At 39.1% G+C, this 23,858-nt stretch overlaps 1 protein-coding gene across 1 annotated transcript in view; it reads right to left on the reverse strand.

Annotated features, from left to right (window-relative positions):
- The window catches only part of LOC149811385 (uncharacterized protein At2g33490-like), a 99,920-nt gene that overhangs the window by 33,510 nt on the left and 42,552 nt on the right, over positions 1–23,858 (reverse strand). Inside the window, exons 6-8 of the mRNA XM_089993328.1 lie at positions 8,880–8,908; positions 8,591–8,795; positions 8,261–8,488 (exon numbers count right to left, since the gene is read on the reverse strand). Coding sequence (XP_089849454.1) covers positions 8,261–8,488; positions 8,591–8,795; positions 8,880–8,908 — 462 coding nt within the window. The remainder of the gene's footprint in view (positions 1–8,260; positions 8,489–8,590; positions 8,796–8,879; positions 8,909–23,858) is intronic.

Genomic DNA, 23,858 nt, shown 5'->3' on the forward strand with positions numbered 1-23,858 from the left:
AAATGTGACCGTTGGGGGCTCCCAACGACTCTATGGGAGCTCCCTTTTGGGCTCTCCTTTTGAGGCCTTTGGCCATCCCTTCTCTCCTCTCCCTCTTGTATAAATAGGGGTGAACCCCTTGTATATTTCTCATTCTTGAGAGCTCTCTCTCTTTCAATAAGAGGCTTTTTATATTGTTGCCTTCTTAAAGGTTTGTGCTTGTATTGTCCCTTAGCGGATTTGTGATATTGTCTCTTTTATTCATTATTGTAAGTGCTTGTAAGCACTTTTTATATTTCCGCAATATCTCATTACATGGTATCAGAGCCACTCGATTCTTGAAGGAAAGGTGTGGTTTGTGTATTTCATATTTGGTGGATCTCTTCTCACTTCTTGGCAACATCATGGAGGCAAAGATTGATCTATCCTTCAAGCTCAATGGAAATAATTATATGATGTGGGCATCGACAATGGAAAATAATCTCAAAGGAAAGAAACTTTGGGGTTATGTCATGGGTACCGTTCCGGAACCTAAGCTTATGCTCACAAATTACGAAGAAGGTCAAGAAAAGGCTCTTGAAGGAGATGCTCGCCTCAAGGCCATTGAAAATCATAAAAAAAAGTGGAAGATTGGGAAAACAATCACGCAAAAATCCTTGCGTGGTTTATGAATAATGTTGAGCTTAAGGTATGTGCTAATATAGCTAAATTTCGTGGAGCCAATGAGGCTTGGTCTTTTATGAAGGGTATGTATACCCAAAAGGATCTTGCAAGAGCATATTTCTTGCGAGAAAAGATTAGAACCACCAAACAAGGTGATTCTAGCATTCAAGACTATTATAGTGCCCTAAACCCACTATGGGATGAATTGGCTCTTTTAGAGCCAAAATGGGTTTCTATGGAAGATATTGATTTAAGACAAAAACAAATGAAACAAGAAGGATTGTTTCAATTCCTTTTTAGGCTACGTCCCGAATTTGAGCAAGTGAGATCCTCACTTCTCCATAGATCTATTTTTCCTCCTATTGAGGATGCTATTGCCAAAATCACTCAAGAGGAGACAAGGCTTGGCATGAGTAAACATGTTGATGAAGTACTTGCCGTATCAAAATCGGGTAACAATGTTAAAACCTATAAACCTCCTCATTTTGAGAAACAAGGAAATTACAATGGAGGAAGAAAAATGATTGTTTGTCATCATTGCTATGAGCCGGGTCACATTAAACCTGCTTGCCCAAAGCTTAACGGAACTTTCAAGCCTAAGGTGGCCTCTCATGAAGAAACTACCACCAAAGAAGATGAAGGCAAGAACAATGACATCAAAGAAACTCTTGGACAAATATCTATGGCTTTCCAACAAATTCTAAAAGTTTCTTCCTCCACATCGGGTGCGGCTATTGCTTCTACATCATCACCCGGTACATATTCTTGGATCCTTGACTCCAGAGTCTCTTTTCATATGACCCCCCATGAAAATGCACTTATTGATGTTTGCACCAATTCAAAGGACTCTTGTGTCTCTACGGCCGATGGAACCTTTTTAAAAATTTCAAGTATTGGCTCTTTTAAAGATTCTCAAAAGTTTTGTGTTCCAAAAGTAAGAGTTGTTCCCAAACTAAACTTAAACTTTTTTTCGGTCTCTCAAATTGCCAACCATGGATGTGAAATATCTTTCTCATCTAATGGTTGCTTTGTTCAGGATCTCCGGTCCGGGAAGCGGATTGGGCAAGGCCATAGAAAGGGAGACCTCTATTATATGGACCATCTCGATCTTCCTACAAATCATTTTTGTTCTTATGTCCACGAAAAAAACATGGAAACTTGGCATAAAAGACTTGGTCATCCAAGTTATTCCAAAATGTATCTATTTCCTTTTAGAAACAAATTTTGTAAGGAAAAAGAAATTAATTGCAAAGATTGCATTTTTGGAAAAATGAAGTCTGTTCCATTTCCAATTAGAACTTTTCTTTCATCAAGACCTTTTGAATTGGTGCATTCGGATGTTTGGGGGCCTTCTCCGGTTATGTCTAAAGGGGGCTATTCATATTATGTTACTTTTATTGATGATTTTACTCGGTATGTTTGGATTTATTTTCTTAGTCATAAATCGGAAGTATTTACTTTCTTTAAAGATTTTCATAAAAAAGATTCAAAATCAATTTCAAAATAACATATCTATTTTAAGATCTGATTCCGGTGGTGAATATTTATCTCATGAATTTCAAAACTATTTAACCCAAAATGGAATTTGCCATCAAAAGTCATGTCCTAGGACTCCTCAACAAAATGGCCTAGCGAAAAGGAAACATAGACACATTATAGAAACCGCTAGAACATTATTTGTTTCTAGGAATATTCCAAAAAAATTTTGGGCCGAAGCCGTTCTAACCTCAACTTATCTAATCAATAGAATGCCTTCTTCTAAATTAAAAAATGTTTCTCCCTATGAAAAACTTTTTAAACTTTCACCTGATTTCAATCGTCTTCGTATTTTTGGTTGCAAATGTTTTGTCCTATTACACAAAAGGGATAAGTTATCTCCAAAAGCAATTGAATGTGTTTTTCTAGGATATGGTGAAAATAAAAAAGGGTATAGATGTTATGATTTTAAGAATGATAAACTATATGTTTCAAAAGATGTAACATTTCTAGAAGAAGAAAATGGCTTTGATAAAATACAAGAAACAAATGAAATTGATTATATATTCTTATATGATCTTATTGATGACATACAAGAAAATTTTCTTGAAAACATAAAAGATACTCGTGAGGTGTCCCATCTTGATATAACACCCTCAAATGATAGTGATTCAAATATAAATGTCTATGATAGTAATACAAATATAAATGTTTACTCAAGAAAATCCCGTTAGTGCCCTCGAAAAATACTCTCAAATTTCTGAATCTACTGAGGAACCACAAGTTAGACATTCCTCTAGAATATCAATACCCCCAAATAGGTTTGTATCCTATGATTCCTTAACCCCCAATTATCGGGCGTGCTTAATAACCCTACATTCTTATTTTGAACATGCTCACTATAATCAAGCTAAATCTATACCACATTGGGTTGAAGCAATGCAAGTTGAACTAAATGCTTTAAAAAAAGCTAATACTTGGGAAATAGTTAATCTACCCTCTCACAAAAAACCTATTAGTTGTCGCTGGGTCTTCAAAGTGAAAACTAAAAGTGATGGCTCTTTGGAACGATATAAAGCTAGATTAGTTGCTAAGGGATACTCCCAACACTATGGCATTGATTATGAAGAAACATTCGCTCCCGTAGCTCGAATGACCAGTGTCAGGACCTTAATAGTTGTCGCATCAACCAAAAAATGGCCTATTTATCAACTTGACGTAAAAAATGTTTTTTTAAATGAAAATTTAAGTGAATAAGTTTACATGGATCCACCACCTGGAATTAATATTAAGCAAGGCCAAACACTTCGGCTTTTGAAGGCATTGTATGGCCTTAAACAAGCTCCTAAGGCTTGATATGATTGTTTCAGTGATATCATGATAAAGTTAGGATTTCGCTCTTGTTATATTAACACTGCTCTTTTTGTTAAAAATGCAGGTTCTAGTATCGTAATATTATTGCTTTATGTTGATGATATGATTATTACTGGGAATGATCAAAATAGTATTATTGATGTTAAAAATATGTTAAAAAATAATTTTGATATGTCTGATTTAGGTTTTCTTAGATATTTTCTTGGAATTGAAGTTGCATATTCTTCTAGAGGATATATTTTGTCACAGATGAAGCTTGCTGCAGATATATGTTCTAAGTCTGGGATCTCTGATGACAAGAAAGTAGAGACTCCTGAGGTTATTAATGCCAAATTACGGTTGGAGGATGGGGTTCTTCTGGAAGACCCCACACCTTACAGACAACTCATTGGGTCTCTTACCTATTTAACCATCACCAGACCAGATATCGCCCATGCGGTTCACTCAGTTAGCCAATTTCAGCATGCTCCTACAACTGTGGATATGAGTGTTGTTCTCTGAATCATCCGCTACATTCGGAATACCATCAATAAAGGGCTATTTCTATCCTCCTCTTCTTCCTTGAATCTTCTTGCTTATACTGATGCAGATTGGGGAGGTAATCCCAATGATCGAGTCTCAACTACTGGTTTTTGTGTCTTTTTAGGGGACGCTTTGATTGTCTGGCGATGCAAGAAGCAGCAGAAAGTTTCACTATCATCTACTGAAGCTGAGTACCGGGCTATGGCAACCACGACAACGGAACTTGTATGGTTTCGCAGTCTGCTTAAAGACATGGGGGTTGATATTACCGAAGCCTCAAAATTATGTTGCGACAACAAGAGTGCCATCTATATTGCGAGCAATCATACCTTTCATGAGCGTACAAAACATATCGAAATGGATTGTCACTATGTTCGTGACGAATTCTTACGAGGAACCATTGCTCTACCATATGTCACTTCAGAATATCAGTTGGCGGACTTCTTCACTAAAGCTCTTCCGGTTCCTCGCTTCATGTTTCTTCTTGGCAAACTTTCTGTCATTTCCCCGTAAAGTTTGAGGGGGGGTGTTAAAATGTATCTATTATATATATATATATATATATATATATATATATATATAATATATATATATACATATGTATATATATTACATCAATACTCGATAGGGGTATTTTTGTAATTTCACATAATTGTTTTAGAAAACAACTATTTTCGAGTTTTGATAAAATGTAATTTTATTTTTTATTTTTTAGAATTCTTTTTTGTATTTTTTGAGGACTAAAAGGGGCTCCAACCATAGAGTCGTTGGAGCCCCCAACAGTCACAAATGTGACCGTTGGGGGCTCCCAACGACTCTATGGGAGCTCCCTTTTGGGCTCTCCTTTTGAGGCCTTTGGCCATCCCTTCTCTCCTCTCCCTCTTGTATAAATAGGGGTGAACCCCTTGTATATTTCTCATTCTTGAGAGCTCTCTCTCTTTCAATAAGAGGCTTTTTATATTGTTGCCTTCTTAAAGGTTTGTGCTTGTATTGTCCCTTAGTGGATTTGTGATATTGTCTCTTTTATTCACTATTGTAAGTGCTTGTAAGCACTTTTTATATATGCACTATTACAGTCCATTGAAAACTTTAAAAAAAAACTTAAAAGCCAAAAGCAATTGACCAAATTTAAGAGCGTTAAGAAATTGCCATTTCCGATAATCACTAGAGAAGGATTAATACTCAAAAGTTGGTGCACTTTTCTGCTTATAACAAATAAAAAACCTTTTCCAGGCAAATCATAATGAAAGGAAGAAGCTTGATCACTGATAGGCTTCAGGATCAAGAATCATATTGGACAGTGACAAAAGGAACTGAGCATCTTGGTGTTAAGGACAATATTTGAACACAGGCAACCTTCATTGAGCACGACATCAGATATAAACATGGTTCATATCCAAAGAAAGGTGCTTGATTACTTCAGTCCAATTAGTGGACCCCGAGGTTGTCAAGCAAGCAGAATGTGGGAAAATAGGTAGCTTAGCATAATATGATTAAGTTCTAAGAAGTTAAGTAGAATAAAGATGAAAGGCAAGATAGGCCTGCTTCTATCATTTCCCATGACTACGAGTGAAGCTACTTGATTGCAGACTTGTGATGAAGAAAATACATGACAAGATAATGGAGCAACTTCATTTAAAGGAGTTAAATGGGACATAGTAGAATAGAATATCATAGAGAAAATAAATGCATCCAAACAGCAACAGAACAAGGCGGAAGTAAGCTGATCCAGACAACTGCCATTGACACACGTTTAATAACATGTATTATCTGATGGTAAAAAGTTGTCGATTCACAAACAATTTGATTCGATTCAGGGTTTTTTTTAAGAAACCAATTCACCTGGTGAATCGAATTTAACATTGTTTTTTACAATCTCAACCTAACAAATTATAGATGACTTCAAGAACCTCTCTCTCTCTCTCTCACTCTCTCTCTCTCTCTATATATATATATATATACATATCGATATATAGTGATGAAAACATTGGTAAAAATACAAATTAACCATGTCTATAAATTTTATAAAAGGTCAATTACTTGCATCAAATACTTAATCATAAAAAAATAACTAGATAAACTGTATGGTAAATCACAAGATTTCATAGACTCAGACAACAGTAATCTTTTAGTTTCCCTTTTTATGGAAAGTAAGTCTTTGAAGTCTATAATTTAGAGGGCACTAAACTATAATTTTAGGAGATTTAAGTCGCTAAAAATCTAAAAATTGAAAGGCAACCTTAAAAAGAAAGAAACTGCTGGGAGAACCACATCTTCTCACAGCATGCCAACTGCCATAAAGAATGGGGCCAGCCCCTTCCCTCTTGTTATCTCATTGAAATTACTGCAGAAACTCCTCATTGTGGCCTTCTCTTTACAGGAAGAATGAAGAAAGAAGAAACGTTAGTGTACAAATTTACTTCTCAATTCTCACCTTTCCTCGGGTACTTCTGACACTTTTTTCTTCCTGCAGTCTTTTCTATATTTAGTTTGGCAGCTAAACACCTCCATCAATTTTTGCATTATTTTTTATATACATGGTTTCCTAAAGTTTTTTAATCAAATAAGATCATCAGGCTAAGGTTTGTGGAATCTCAGTCTGTCAGCATCTTCTTTCCCTTTTTTTTTTGAGACATACTAAAAAATCCAATTAAGATATTCAACTAGCTTCCTCAAATTCCAAAAAACGGTCCAAAAAATCTAGGAATTGACAGAAAGACTAAAGAATCCAATACGTTAGGTACCAAAGGCTTAAAAGAGATGAGCATTCAAAACATGCTGAGACATATTCTGCATTCTTATAAATTTCATTAGCCCCTTATAGAGTAGTGAACTTCCATTTACCATTCATTTATTTAGCACTTTCATGTTATATGCCCATAGTCTGTTATGGTTTAGTTGTGGTATTACCAGAGTTGCCAGTCAAGAAAGCGGGAGCAGGAAGCAATACGGGAAGCGAGGCACTTTCAAAATTTTAGGAAGCGGGACACATAGGATGACTTAGAAGCGAACCAGGAATCATCTCAGAACCGACCTAGGAAGCGAACCGGAAGCGACCTAGGAAGCGAGGGAAAAGCGAAAAAAGATTAAAAAAATAAAAATGCAAAAAAATTTGAAAAAAGGAAAAAGCGAGCTTCTCCAAAATGGGAAGCACGCTTCCCCTAAATTGGGAAGTGCGCTTTCCATTTTTTTGGTGCGCTTCCCAGCACGTTTCGGAAGTGCAACGTTTCACGCTTCCGAAACATGCTTCGGGGAAGCACGGTTCCCCACTCCCAAGGGCGCTTCTGGTAACTCTGAGTATTACAAGGTATTTTAGCTCAGAGAATCTCAACTTAAGGCAAACATCAATCTATCATGGCACATGTTCCTCAGTGCCCTGCAAGCTGACTGACCTCTCAAGTGTATTTTTTCTTTGGGTATGTTATGGGCTTTGGTTAACCATGACGCCCATTCACATTATTAGCATATTAGATGTGTTATCAATTTGCCTAACAATCTTTTGGAGAGTGGAGGGGTTTCAACTGGATGAGCTTTGAAATCCTTCGAAACTAATCTTCCCTAAAAAATCTCTGAAACTCTAGATTGTTGTTTTACATTTAAAATGTCATAAAAAGTGTCTATAATTATTCATATATTTATGATTGTACTGTAAAATTGCAAAGATTTGTAATAAATCATGAATTACTTACACAAGTAAAGACATGACAATGGAACCAGATTAGTTCAAGCCTTCGAATTTTAGAGGTTAAAGTTGGAACTCAAGATGGCAATAAACAACAAACAAGTCATATATTAAATCAGATATGCCTGTAACCTGAAAATGACCAAGATTCAATCACATAACTCAATGCCACATATGGAACTGATTCCAGATTGGTCCAATCATACAAAGCAAGTCAGGCTAAGTTGGGACATTTCATCCAAACCTCAAAAGGAATCATGGAAGAGGAAAATATCTTTTCTAGAACCAGTTTGGCTGCCCATTGCTCAAGGGGAGTTTGTAGCTTGAGGAAACCACACATGTATATCATAATTAAACTTCAATTATATCATAAAAAAGAAACAAACATCATACCTACAACTTTGTATCATAACTATAACAGTCTATCTTTGCTTGACATAAGTCACCAACAACTTAATCACCACATGGATAGATGCATGACTGTTAAAAGGATAATACTAAAGCAAAAAAGTGCATGACTACTAAAAGGATAACACCAAAGGAAAAAATCCAGTACACACTCACATCCATGGAATGCCTTGCAGTTATCATGGTGTCGGTTGCATGTTGTGGTTGCTCATAGTCAGAACTCAGTTCATCATCATTGACATCATAACTATCATCATCACCATCTTCAGCATCATCATCCTCAAGTCCACTAAACTGATAATCAATATGTTGTTGCTCTGTAATAACTTTTACATGTGGCTCAACTGACTCTAAAAACTTAAAACCCTTCTTGAAAAAACTCATCTGCCATCAAGAAAAAATAAAACAATAAAGAAAAGTATATCATATTTCACTTCAATAAAATTTGAAAAGCTTATCCATGTCATGAACATAAAAGAACAAGACCTGTGCAGCATGATGTCGAACAGCCTGTGTCAATAGACTCCTGGATTGACCTTGCTTCAATGATTTCAAACGAAAAATAAATAAAGTTGCCTCATCTTCATATTCTTCTAGAGCAGCTTGCAACTTTTCAGGTGAAACATTTTCCCTAGCATTTCTGGACCTTCCTTTTTCTCTCTGAGAAGCAAGCATGTATTCATACACAGATCTGTATTGCACAGGACCTCGTGTAAGTATATGGTAGTTCAGACCAACTCATATACTGAACAAAAGAAACCAGCTGATTCCATACCTTTTGTCATCACATTGGCGTTTCATTTGCTGCATCAAATATGCAATCCGTTAAAAACAAAATCCAAAAAAATCAGCACACAATTGACATTAGTCAACATGCTCATTAAATAAGAAAAGCCAAACTGCAAAAGACATTGAAACAGAACTCCAACTAAGCATATCAATTTTTTTTACTCTGCTAAGTGCTGCCAAACCTTTTGAATCATCAGTAGCATGATCAAATAAAAGGTACAGTAAATCCAAGAAGCAAGGGATTTAGGCATCAGAAGTCACAAGGCCAACAGATCTACATATGCAACAACTCAGAACAAGACTTTTGGTTTAATCAATGAGTATTTTAGAAGGAATTAAAGACAAAGGTCCAAAACAGACCCTAAAATTATCTGTTCTAGTTTGAGTTCAAGCCAAACTTCGCAATGTGATCAATGAGTATCACAAAAAATGCAAAAATTTTAAACCGAGAAAATTTCTATGCCAAACTTGCTAGTATGATAATAATCTTCAACAATCAGAAATAAATCAAAGATACAAATCATCATCATCAAGCCATGTCTCATCTCGAAGGCCTTCATGTACACTGCTAATATTTGACCTTGGCATGGCCAGAAACCAGCAACATCATGCCCATTCATACAGATGTCATTGGTATCAATAGATGTGTTGATTTTAGACTCAGTTTGATGAGCGAAAAATCCATTTTTGTCTGGGATCAACATGACGTCAAATTGGCCAGAAACCGGTAAGGTGCCACCGGCCATGTTGTCCACTACCACCCGACTCGGTTTTAGCCAAACCAACAACTGATGATGCATCAGAAAATGCTAGACAGTATTCTAATTGACATACACTGAAAGATTTTCATGTGTGTGTGTGTGTGTGTGCGCGCTGTAATGAAACAAGCACAAGAACAAGAATTTGCCTATTATGGGCTTACAAGAACACAATATTCAAAAGCACTGGGACCACTTATGGGTCAATCACATACACAGGCCACCTATGGGCCAAGAGCACAATAAAAATATAAGAAATTGTATTGCTAAAATGCTTGAGAAAGCATAAGAATTACATGAGGGGAAGTCCTTTATTTATACACAACAAGGAGCCCATGGGGCCATTGGCACACTCCAACGGCTAGAAATAGAGTCGTTGGGAAGGTCCCAACGACTCTATGGTCTTATTACATAAATGCCCTCAACAAAGACTAAAAATCCTATTCTATAAAAATAAAATAAAAAAGGACTGCTGTATCCCTAATGGGCACAACATATTACAAGGCTGTGAAAAGACTAAAATATCCCTATTGGGTATTAATTATTACAATGATGAACTCTATATATATAATGTATATACACATTATATATATATATATGAAAGTATGCATATTTTAACACTCCCATTCAAACTCACGGTGAGAAATTAAAATTTTAGTGACAGAAGTGCTTTGGTGAAGAAGTTCGTCAATTGATACTTAGTCGGTACATATGGCAATGTAATGCTTTTCTTCAAGAATTCTTCTCCGGCATAATGGCAGTCATTTCGATATGCTTGGTCCGTTCATGAAATTTGTGATTGCCAGTGATGTAAATTGTACTTTTGTTGTCACAACACAATCTTGAGGGTTCTACTATATGAACTCCCAAGTCTTCTGATGCAGCGGGAAATGCCGAAAGTATTCACGAAAAGGTTGCCGGCATGATTGCTTCTTAATCAGCGAATGAACCGACGTTGTCACGCTACAGGTTGACGTTGGAAAGGTCCTTTCAACGCACGACTGTGCAATACTTGATATCCAATGGCACGTAGAAGAGGAAAGGCTCGGATCAATGGATCCAAGCAACAACGTATTAACAGGCTGATGAAGTGCAAACTGATAAGGATTGAAAAGAAGTCATCGTGTATATGGCTGACCCGATCCACTTACATAATGGATCGGGTCCAGATCCAATTAGTGTTTTTTTAATGTACATTAGCATGTTGTTAAGGGGTATTTTTGTACCCTAGTTATATTCACTTAAACTTTAAATACAATGAAAGGTGCAGTCACGATTGACGCACGACCTTTCTCTGAAATCCCCCCCCTCTCTCTCTCTCTCTCTCTCTCTCTCTCTCTCTCTCTCTCTCTCTCTCTCTCTCTCTCTCTCCTCTCTCTCTCTCTTTCGCTCGTTCACAGGAGAACGAGGGCTCCCCCCTTTTAACATGGTATCAGAGCTTATTTAGAAGACCACGATCTGTTGAGTCTGATTGAGTCTTCTTCACCCACGATCGACGCTTCAGCCACGATCGACGAATCACGCCTGCCAACGATCGAGTTTTCTCCATCACAGGCCTGTCATGTTCTGTTGTTCTCTTCATCACGATCTGCTGATCCCTACAGCCACGATCTGTTGTTCCCTTCATCACGCCTGCCAACGATCGCAGTCTGATCGAGTCTTCTTCTAAAACGATTGACGCTTCAGCCACGATCGAGCAATCACGCCTGCCAACGATCGAGTTTTCTCCATCCTTCAGCCGAGTACATCTGGAAACGCAACCTCTGAGTCTGATCGAGTTTTCTAGAAACGCAAAGTGCAGTTTGTCTTCGAGTCTTCCTTCTCCAATGGAAACGCAACCTCTGTGGTGATGTAAAATTTTTTTTTTATTACAGAATCACTGTGATTCCTTTGATTTCCTACAATCTGTTAATCTGTGATTCCTCTGTTAATCTTTGCTGATTTCATTGTCTCTGAAATTCTGCTGTTTTCATTCTGAACTTGTTTTCTAGTTCACTTGTCTGCTGTTTTCATTCTGAACTTGTTTTCTAGTGCACCTGTCTGCTGTTTTCATTCTGAACTTCTGCTCTGTCCTGACTGCAAAGTATCACCTGGTACATCAGCCTCTTAGCCGAACTCTCTGCAGCACCTAGAAATCACGTGAACTTGTTTTCTAGTTCACCTGTCAACCGGGTGTCCTCTTAGCCGAACCTTCTGTTTTGCTTTGTTTCTCTTTATATACTTAAGTGTGAGTTCAGCTTTTCCCTCCAATGGATTTTACTCATGGGCAATCATGTTTGTCCTCAAGTTTTCTCGGTCAACTAGTTTCTGAAAAACTGAATAACCTCAATTTCTTAACCTGGAAAAGACAGATTATCCCATTTATAAAGAGTCAGGATCTCTCTGGTCATCTGGATGGATCGGTTCCCGCTCCTCCAGAATTCCTTTCGCAGGAAAAAGCGGATGATAAAGGAGAACAATCTGTTGTTCTTCACAAGAATCCAGAATATGTTGCTTGGATGAAAAGGGATCAATCGCTAGTGGCATACATCACTTCAACTCTCTCACAAGAGGTCCTTATTGCCCTTCCTGATGATTGTTCGGCCAAAGAACTGTGGCATACGCTAGTTCAAACATACTCTCAAATTTCTGAGGCAAGAATTATGTTTCTTAAGCGAGAGTTTCAAATGCTGAAGAAAGATTCCATGTCTATCATGGAATACCTGAATAAAATGAAAAGTATCACAGACCAACTGGCTGTTGTTAGGTGTCTTGTCAGTGAAAAAGATAAAGTTCAACAAACCTTGAGTGGATTGGGGCCAGATTATCATGTTATGACGACAACCTTACTATGTTTACCAGAACTTCCAAAGTTTGAAGATCTTCGTGCGAAATTATTACAATATGAAATGACTCTGAAAGGATCTTCTGAAGATACTCATGGGCATTCAGGAACACAGGATGTGCTGGCTATGGGAATAAGTTATGGTCGAGGAAGAGGAAGTTCTTTTCGAGGAAAAGGAGGCCAAGGGAGAAATACCTATGGAGGTCGTGGCATACTTCCAACACCCAATATACAAGGACAAAGACCTACTCCCACATGTTTCCTATGCAACAAGAAAGGGCACATTAAAGCGAATTGTTGGTTTAACCCTCAAAACAGAGGGAAAGCTCCACAAGCAGAAGCTAGGAAGGATGGAGAAGTAAAAGAGTTGCTACTGGCAGCCTTGGCAGGATTGAATATGAAGCAAAATGACAAAGGAATTTGGTATGTCGACTCCGGAGCAGCTACTCATGTCACAGGTGATGTAGGTAAACTCTTGACTCTCACTCCTTATGTTGGTAAGAATAGCATAGTCACAGGAGATGGATCTCATCACACAATCTCACATACTGGAAATGCCACTATACACATGTCAAAGTCCTCTCTTAAACTTCCAAGTGTCGTCCATGCACCTAATATTCAAAAGAACATTGTTTCTGTCTCAAAACTTGTTGATGATGCTAATGCTTCAGTTGAATTTACTCCCTCTTCTGTTTATGTCAAGGATCTTCGCACGAAGAAGACATTCGCTGAAGGAAAATGATGGGGCAATATGTACATCTTTCAAGAAGATCCTTCCTTCATTCATTCCAACTATTCATCCTTGAAGCCTCACCAACGTCAATCTTTTGACCCTGATTTTATATTTACTATTTCTGAATGTAATAAGCCAAGACTTTGGCATAGTCGTCTTGGCCATTGTGGTCGTCATTTTATTGAAAAACTTGTCTCGAATAATCTCATCCCTGAGTCCAGTCTGAGTTCAGAAGTCGTTGATACAAAGTGTTCTAGCTGTCATTTATGTAAGAGTCATGTTTTAGCATTTACTTCCATTAATAAAAGAGCTTCAAGGCCATTTGAGGTCATTTGTTCAGATGTCTGGGGTCCTGCTCCACTTACTTCTCTTTCTGGCAGTAAATACTATCTTATCTTCATTGATAATTACTCACGTTATACTTGGATATTTTTTATGAAACACAAATCAGAAGTCTTTGGATTGTTCCAGAGATTTCATTCTTTTGTTCAAAATCATTTCTCTACCAACATTCTCAATTTCCAGTGTGATGGAGGAGGTGAATTCTCCTCGAGTGACTTTGTTAGTTTCCTTCAACATAATGGGATAAAGAGAAGAGTGTCTTGCCCGCATACACCTCAACAAAATGGGATTGCTGAGAGGAAACATCGACACATTGTTGAGACTGCTATGAGCATGATGCATGGGAGCAACCTCCCTGTATCGTTATGGACTGAGGCTTTTCACTCCACAGTTCATGTGATAAATCGATTGCCCATGAGTATCTTAGAACACAAGTCACCATATTTCTCTCTTTTTGGCATACAACCTGATTATCATGAATTACGTGTGTTTGGGTCTGTTTGTTATGTTCACATTGACAGCTCACTCAGGCACAAGTTCCAAGATAAAGCCTTAAAATGCAGATTTATAGGATATGCAGAAGACTACAAAGGGTACAGGTGCTATGATCCCTTGAGTAGGCGTGTCAAAATATCAAGGAATGTAATTTTCGATGAAATGAACTTTGATGATCAGGATGCTAATTCCACCTTTCATGCTGATAACTCGAGCCCCAGCATTGAGGTCTACTACCCATGGTTAAATTCAGAACTCTTTTCCAATGGTAAGGTAGACTGTCCAGAAAATTGCAGTCAGAAGGAGACACATGAGGAATCAGCCAATGAAACTCAAACGGAGGAGACTGTTACACATGACTTGGAGCCAACAAGATATAAGGGTATTGTGTAGACCCGGCGAGAGAAAGAGCCCTCATTCATTTCTTGCACGAGTACAGATCCATCTGGATCATCCGCTTCGCAGACGATGGATGTCAGAAGATCCTCACGGATTCGACATCCGCTTGACAGGTGGGTAAGTTATAAAAAAATTTCACTGGATTTTCAATTGTTCTTGACATCCATAAGTAAAGAGGATGAGCCCCTCATGTTCTACCAAGCTGCGAGCTCTAGAAGATGGGTAGAAGCAATGAATGAAGAAATGGAGGCCTTACATGAATGTGGGACGTGGGAGATTGTACCTAGACCACTAAACAGAAATGTTGTTGGGTCAAAATGGGTGTACAAGATAAAGTATAAACCAGACGGGAGCATCGAAAGGTATAAGGCTAGACTTGTAGCCAAGGGATTCACACAAGAGGAAGGCCTGGACTTTGATGAAACTTTCAGCCCTGTAGTTAAAATGGGGACCATTCGCATTGTGTTGAGTCTAGCCATTAAACATGGATGGACATTGAGCCAGCTGGATGTAAAGAATGCGTTTCTGCATGGAGATTTAAAAGAAGAAGTCTACATGGAACAACCCACCGGATATGCCGAACGAGACGCCAAAAAATATGTATGCAAGTTAAAGAGAGCCCTCTATGGTTTGAAACAAGCTTCTCGTTCCTGGTTCGACAGTTTTTCTTTAGAAATACAACGGCATGGCTTCTCTCGGTCCCTTCTGGATCACTCATTATTTATTCACAATGAACAAGGAGTCACTACTCTTCTATTAATATATGTAGATGACATCATCATCACAGGGAACTGTAAAAGTTACATTGAGGAGGTAAAGAAGTTATTAAATCAGAGATTTAAGATGAAAGATTTGGGAGAGCTGCGATATTTTCTTGGGGTAGAAGTTGATAAAAGAAATGATACACTCACCCTTACTCAACACAAATACACATTGGACATTCTCAGCAGAGCAGGCATGACAGATTGCAAGCCGTTGACAACTCCAAGTGTCATTCATCAGAAACTGAGTTCAAAGGAAGGGGATATATATGGAGATCCCACTAAGTATCGCAGCTTAGTTGGCATGTTGCAATACCTGACTTTTACTAGACCTGACATAGTATATTCGGTTAATCAGGTATCCCAATTCATGCATGAACCTCGTATGTCACATATGGAGGCAGTCAAACGTATACTTCGTTACCTGAAGGGTACGGTTGGTGATGGACTGGTATACAAGAAAAGAGACTTAGATCCAGGCGGGGACCGTGAGGGCCATGAGATCGTCACTTATGCTGATGCTGATTGGGCGGGTGATCCAGACGAACGACGATCAGTATCCGGTTATTGCAACTTCATTGGGCCAAACTTGGTATCCTGGAGCAGTAGAAAACAAAAGGCGGTTGCTAGATCAAGCACTAAGGCTGAATATAGATCGATGGCCACTGCCACGACCGAAGCTACATAGATAAGACATCTCCTGACAGAAATGGGAGAACTGATTGCTCGATCACTGTTGTTGTGTGACAATCAAAGTGCCATCAACATGTCCTTCAATCCCATCCACCATAGTCGAGCAAAGCACATTGAAATAGATCAACATTTTATTAGAAAAAAGGTTGAAGACAAAGAGATTGAGCCCATATATGTGTCAACTGAAGAACAAGTTGATGACATCCTCACTAAAGGGCTGACAAAGCATAGATTTTGGTTTCTGAAAAACAAGTTGTTCATGGTTCAGCACCATGCACAACTTGAGGGAGGGTGAAAAGAAGTCATCGTGTATATGGCTGACCCGATCCACTTACATAATGGATCGGGTCCAGATCCAATTAGTGTTTTTTTTAATGTACATTAGCATGTTGTTAAGGGGTATTTTTGTACCCTAGTTATATTCACTTAAACTTTAAATACAATGAAAGGTGCAGTCACGATTGACGCACGACCTTTCTCTGAAATCCTCTCTCTCTCTCTCTCTCTCTCTCTCTCTCTCTCTCTCTCTCTCTCTCTCTCTCTTTCGCTCGTTCACAGGAGAACGAGGGCTCCCCCCTTTTAACAAGGATAATAGTAAAGAAAACAATAGCTAATAGGAAATAAACAGAATGCTGGAATAAATAAAATACCAATAGCCTGCTGTAGGCTGAGACAAACAATGGGGAGAAAGGCTGCAAAACAACTGACGTGAAACAGCAAAGAAGCAAAAAGAAATAATAAGAAAGAAAAGGAAGTAATGACAAAAGCAATAATAGACTAACAAGAAAGTAATAAAGAAAACCAAAAGGAATGACAAAGGCTGCTGAAAAGAAAGAAAAGCTACAGGGAACCCACAAAAAGAAAAGGGAGGCTGCGTTAATTCCAATCTCCTCTCCCACGAAACCCTAGACAGGGTATTAATAATGTCGGCCTGGATCTAGTTCTCGGGTTCAGTCCTTGGACCCGATCCAAATGCTGATTGCTACTGGATCTGGGGCGTCTGACTCGTGCCCTTCGTGCTCGCCCGAAGTAGGTACGAACAGGACATCTCCGTGCCTCGGTTCAGTGAACTTGATCGGATCCACTACTTAGATCCGATCTGATCCACCACTTGGATCCGATCATCGATTCCATTTGTGCAAATCCAGTCCACCTCTTGGGTCATTCTGTAGGAACCGGACCCGAGTCTGCTCTGCATCATTCTCCCCTGGTTGGGAAGAAGTCGGCTCTGACAACTTGTTGTCACCACGATATGCATATAAATCAGACACATTGATGATAGGCAACATGTATCTATATTCCTAGACGACTCCAAATCAAAGCCTGTAGATTTGTTTTAAAATTGTTCGTTTGTGCCATCTGCTATGTCACCCCATGGAGGCACAGGCTAAATTTTTGTCCCTCCAGCATGCGGTCTTAAGGGTTTGGCTAGAATACCAACAATACAAGCATGCTTACCAAAAACCGGACCACTTTCTAAAAACTTCACTATATCTGCCCCGGATGCATAGTGGCTCTGCTCACCGTTAATAGAGGAATACTCATCCAAGATCGTGTTTCCAAAAGCAATCCCAAACGGAGTCAAAAGCTCATGGTAGCTGCTAAACCGAGCAATGTCTAGTGATCGCCCAACACAGCCAGATTTATAAACCTTCATAAATGTTTGGACAGGTGGGTCAAGTCTCAAATTTTGGAGAATTCCTGGTGAGTCCTCTTGCAATTGTCGTTGCTGCTGGTCACTGAATGGTTGAAACAATTTCTGATGCAAAAGGCGACTCTCAAACTGGTTATCAAACATTGCATATGCCTCTTGCTGGAGCATCGTGCATCGGGCATCCCTGTGCAGGCTCGCTTCGATGGACTTTGATGGCACGCTCGATAGTTGGAGGTTCGTTGGGCATGGGTCGACTGTCACCGCACTCGGGTGGCCAACCACATCGACGCTCAATCCACCACTCGTTTTCAACGTGGACGTTGGGTGCGTCTCCACCGTCGATTCTAGGACAGCAAGTCGATCTTCGATTCCATCAATACGCTTCGACAGACCAGCTATCTCATTTTCTAGGTGTAGCATATCTTCTTGCATCTCCGTCACCATGTCGAGCATCCGCTTCATGATCTTCTCTTGTGCCTTTCCGTTCGTAGGACCGTTCCTCACCCCTTGCGTCATGTCGTTGACAAAGGAGGAGGGGCAGGGCTCTGATACCATTTGATGCAGCGGGAAATGCCGAAAGTATTCACGAAAAGGTTGTTGGCGTGATTGCTTCTTAATCAGCGAATGAACCGACGTTGTCACGCTACAGGTTGACGTTGGAAAGGTCCTTTCAACGCACGACTGTGCAATACTCGATATCCAATGGCACGTAGAAGAGGAAAGGCTCGGATCAATGGATCCGAGCAACAACGTATTAACACGCTGATGACGTGAAAACTGAAAAGGATAATAGTAAAGAAAACAATAGCTAATAGGAAATAAACAGAATGCTGGAATAAATAAAATGCCAATAGCCTGTTGTAGGCTGAGACAAACAATGGGGAGAAAGGCTGCAAAACAACTGACGTGAAACAACAAAGAAGCAAAAAGAAATAATAAGAAAGAAAAGGAAGTAATGACAAAAGCAATAATAGACTAACAAGAAAGTAATAAAGAAAACCAAAAGGAATGACAAAGGCTGCTGAAAAGAAAGAAAAGCTACAGGGAACCCACAAAAAGAAAAGGGAGGTTGCGTTAATTCCAATCTCCTCTCCCATGAAACCCTAGACAGGGTATTAATAATGTCGGCCTGGATCTAGTTCTCGGGTCCAGTCCTTGGACCCGATCCAAATGTTGATTGCTACTGGATCTGGGGCGTCTGACTCGTGCCCTTCGTGCTCGCCCGAGGTAGGTACGAACATGACATCTCCGTGCCTCGGTTCAGTGAACTGGATCGGATCCACTACTTGGATCTGATCCGATCCACCACTTGGATCCGATCATCGATTCCATTTGTGCAAATCCAGTCCACCTCTTGGGTCATTCTGTAGGGACCGGACCCGAGTCTGCTCTGCATCATCTTCTAACAATTGTTTTAGCCACACCAGTTCAGAAGTAGTGGTTGTCATACCTCGATACTTTGTTTCTGTAGAGGACAAGGATACCTTTTTTTGTTTCTTGCATTTTCACGAAATCAACAAATCACTTTAAAAAACACAAAAACTTGTAGTTGAGCGACAATTATTCACATCTCCTCCCCAATCAGAATACAAATAAGCAATAACTTCTAAGGGGAAGGAAGATGACAAAAATAAACAATAACTAATAGTTTTTCTAATATATCTAACAATCTTCATTACAATACTCATAGTATACGTGTTTTGTATTTACAGTTTGGATCCAGATCCGGATCCAAACTATTTGTATGTAATGGCATACTTGCAAATAACCCCAGCTTATCAGGGTTATTGTAAATGCTATGTATTAGGGCTTTTGCCTATATAGTAATGAAATAGGTCACGATTTCTGACAATAAGAAATTGTGACTCATTGCAGCCTCTCTCTCTTTCTTCTCTTAGTTTCTCATTCGCAGGCTCTGGAGAAAACTCACATGGTATCAGAGCGCGTCTGATCCAAGGGCTGAAATTCTTCTACACAGGTACGTCCATACAAGATCTTCCGTCCTCTCTTTCCTTATTCGGTGTGGTTGCTGCAACACGATCATGAGCCCAGATCTTCCTTCAATTTGTTCATCTACTGGAATACGAGCCCCAGGTACTTCTTCCTTCAATCTCTTCTAACCCAAATCAGTTTCACGATATTTTTTTTTTAGCCCCACCCACTTCTTCCTTCATTCTGTTCTAACCCAAATCAGTTTCACAATATTTTTTTTTTTAGCCCCACCCACTTCTTCGTTCAATCTGTTCTAACCCAAATCAGTTTCATGATATTTTTTTTTAGCCCCACCCACTTCTTCCTTCAATCTATTCTTCCATCTTCCACAGTAGATCTCTCGAACTGATTTGGATTTGCTTATTTGGATTTGTACCAAATCAGCCTTTTCGATGTCTTTGCTTTCACGATATCTTTTGGGGTTTTATCGGTTGCTCCAGATCTGTACATCAGATTTGTCTCTTCCATTTCCATTCAATTTCACATATTTGGGTTTTATCAGCTGCTCACAGATCTGTACATCAGCGATATTCCTTTTATTTCTGCTTTATTATTATTGTGTGCAATTTTTATATATTTTTCAAAAAAAAGAAGGAAAAGTCTTAGCTTCATTTATCAAATCAGATTAGACCTGATAATCCGGGTATCAGTTCTGATAATCAGATTCACGCTGAATTCTCAGCTATCTACTGTTTAAAAAAAAAATGCTGCATTTATATACTGATAGCACACGCCAATAATATTCTTTTTCTTGTTCTAAGTCATGGATTTTTCTTCTTCTCAAACTTTTCTCTCATCCAACTTTCTTGGCCAACTCATTTCTGAAAAACTTATCAATTCCAATTTCTTGATCTGGAAGAGACAAATTCTTCCATTCATTAAAAGTCAAGGTCTTTCTGGACATTTAAATGGATCAATTTCAACCCCTCCAGAGTTTATCATACAAGAAACTAAGGATGGAAACGAGGCTGATTCTATACAACGAATACCAAATCCCCAATATGAAAATTGGATGAAGCGTGATCAAGCTGCAGTTGCTTTCCTTATCTCCACTATCTCTCAAGAAGTATTGGTGGGAATTCCAGATGAGTGCTCAGCAAAAGAATTATGAGACCAGCTAGTGAAGACATATTCTCAAATTTCAGAGGCTAGAATTTCCTTTCTTCAGCGTGAATTTCAACTCCTCACTAAAGGTTCCATGTCTGTCATGGAATACTTGAACAAGGTCAAGAACATAAGCGATCAACTAGCTGTTGTCGGGTATGAAGTGACAGACAAAGATAAAGTCAGGCAAGCCTTGAATGGATTAGGATCGGAATTCCATGTTCTTTCGACCTCATTGTTATGTCTACCCAGCTTGCCATCGTTTGAAGACTTGCAAGCGAAACTCCTTCAATATGAGATGACCTTAAAGGGGATGTCACATGAGACTGGTGGACAGGTTCTTGCTACTAGTGTTTCCTTTGGCCAGGGACGCGGTGATAGTCATTTTGGTGCAGGCAGAGGACGAGGACGAGGTATTCCAGGGAGGCGTGGGTTACTACCCACCCCGAATGCCTCTCCTTATAATCTGAAAAATGTGCCCACCTGTTATCTATGTAACAAGCGAGGTCACGTCAAAGCCAACTGTTGGCACAATCCACAGAACAAAGGAAAGTTCCAAAAGGGTGAGAGCTCGTCAGGACGAAAGGAGAACCCTTCAAAGTTTGGTGGCGATGTGAAAGAGCTTCTTTTGGCTGCATTGTCTAAACTTGATCTGAAACGCGATGATAAAGGAGTCTGGTACATTGATTCAGGGGCAGCTACTCATGTCACAGGTAATGCGGGTAAATTCTCTACTTTAACTCCTTATTTTGGAAAAAGTAGCATCGTCACTGGAGACGGGTCACACCACCCCATCACCCACATTGGAAATGTTTCTATCCCCTTGCCTAAATCCCCACTTTATCTTTCCAATGTTCTTCATGCCCCAAATATTACAAAAAATATTGTTTTTGTTTCTAAGCTTGTTGATCATACCAATTCTTCTGTTGAATTTACTTCGTCTTTTGTTTATGTCAAGGATCTACAAACGAAGAAGACGTTCGCTAGAGGGGAACGCCGGGGAAATATGTATGTCTTCCAGGAGGACCCTTCTACTTGTGTTCGACCTACCTTGAAGTCATCTCCTTAGTCTATGTCGTCAAAGCATATCCATGTGTTCAATTTGCAATCTTCAAATAAATGTAATAAGCTTGATTTTTGGCATTTGCGCCTTTGTCATTGTGGTCGAGTCTTCGTTGAGCGACTCGTATCTGATGGTCATATTCCTGAGTCTGGCCTGATTCCTAGACCAGATAATAAAATGTGTTCAAGTTGTCAAATGTGTAAGAGTCATGTTCTTCCTTTTCATTCAATAAATGAGAGATCTTCAAGGCCTTTTGAAATCGTCTGTTCCGATGTATGGGGACCGGCTCCTAATCCTTCTAATTCTGGCAGCAAATATTATGTTATTTTTATTGATAATTTCTCTCGCTTCACTTGGATATATTTCATGAAGAATAAATCGAAAGTTTTCTCTATTTTTCGTTGTTTTCATACATTTGTCAAAACTCAATTTTCTTGTAATATTCTACATTTCCAATGTGATGGTGGGGGGGAATACTCCTCCAGGGATTTTATCAATTATCTCCAAGATAATGGGATAAATCGTAGAGTATCTTGCCCGCATACACCCCAACAGAATGGAGTTGCAGAACAAAAACACCGTCACATTGTGGAAAGCGCTATGAGCATGATGCACAGAAGTCATACTCCCATAGGACTCTGGACAGAGGCATTTCACTCTGCTGTTTACATTATTAATCGTCTGCCCATGAAGCTTTTAGAAAATAAATCACCTTTTTTCATCTTATTTGGGAAACATCCTGATTATGATGAACTAAAAATTTTTGGCTGCACGTGTTATGTTCATATTGACTCTTCTCTGCGAAACAAGTTTCAGGTTAAGGCATCCAAGTGTAGATTTGTCAGATATGCAGATCACCACAAAGGGTACAGGTGTTATGATCCTGACAACAGACGAATTAAGATATCTAGGAATGTAGTTTTTGATGAGAATGATTTTGGAGATGGAGAATATGTTTTTACCCAAACCAATATGAAAACTCTATTTTATGATCCATGGCTCAGTGCAGAGCTCTTTCCTGCAACCAATGATGAGTGTTCTTCTTCCTGTGCTCAAGGAACATTCTGTCAAGATGGATACAGTGGCATACAGGAACTTGAAATAGAACATCCTCCAGAGATTAACAAGCTTGCTGGGCAAGTTTATAGGAGAAGAGAAAGGGACTCACTCTTGACTTCGGATGATATTGAACAAGAAGATCCATCCAACGACATTGCTTCTTCAATTTCTAATACAGTAGCTATTCTGATCAGACGATCTGAAAGAGCTCGGCATCCTATTGAAAAGTGGGTCAGTTATGAGAATTTCACCATGGATTTTCAGTTATTTTTGTCACAGATTGAGAAAGAGACCGAGCCTAGACATTTCCATCAAGCCATTAATTCCAAAAAATGGATTCAAGCCATGAATGAAGAGATGGAAGCTTTGTACCAGTGTCAAACATGGACAGTTGTCCCTCGACCTCCAGATAGAAATGTTGTTGGCTCACGATGGGTCTACAAGATCAAATATAAACCGAATGGAAGTGTTGAACGATACAAAGCTCGTCTCGTAGCCAAGGGATTCACTCAAGAGTTTGGACAGGACTATTCAGAATATAGGGCGATGGCTGCTGCTACGGCAGAAGTAACATGGACTAGACATTTGTTAACAGAGCTCAAAGAGTCGATTGCTAGTTGTTCTCTCTTTTGTGATAACCAAAGTGCTATTCAAATATCTCTTAATCTCATTCATCACAGCAAGACCAAGCACATTGAGATTGATCAACATTTTATCAGGCAGAAGATTGAAGAAAAAGAGATTGAGCCCCATTATATTAGAACAGAAGACCAAGTGGCTGATTTGTTCACTAAAGGACTCACAAAGTGCCGTTTTTGGTTTCTAAAGAGCAAGTTGTCCATGATCCAAAATCATGCACAACTTGAGGGAGACTATTAGACAGTGTAGCATACGTGTTTTGTATTTACAGTTTGGATCTGGATCCAGATCCAAACTATTTGTATGTAATGGCATACTTGTAAATAACCCCAGCTTATCAGGGTTATTGTAAATGCTATGTATTAGGGCTTTTGCCTATATATACTAATGAAATAGGTCACGATTTCTGACAATAAGAAATCGTGACTCATTGCAGCCTCTCTCTCTTT

The sequence above is a fragment of the Nuphar pumila genome, chromosome 17 (genome assembly GCF_984573655.1).
Source record: "Nuphar pumila chromosome 17, dmNupPumi1.hap1.1, whole genome shotgun sequence".
Taxonomy (NCBI): Eukaryota; Viridiplantae; Streptophyta; class Magnoliopsida; order Nymphaeales; family Nymphaeaceae; genus Nuphar; species Nuphar pumila.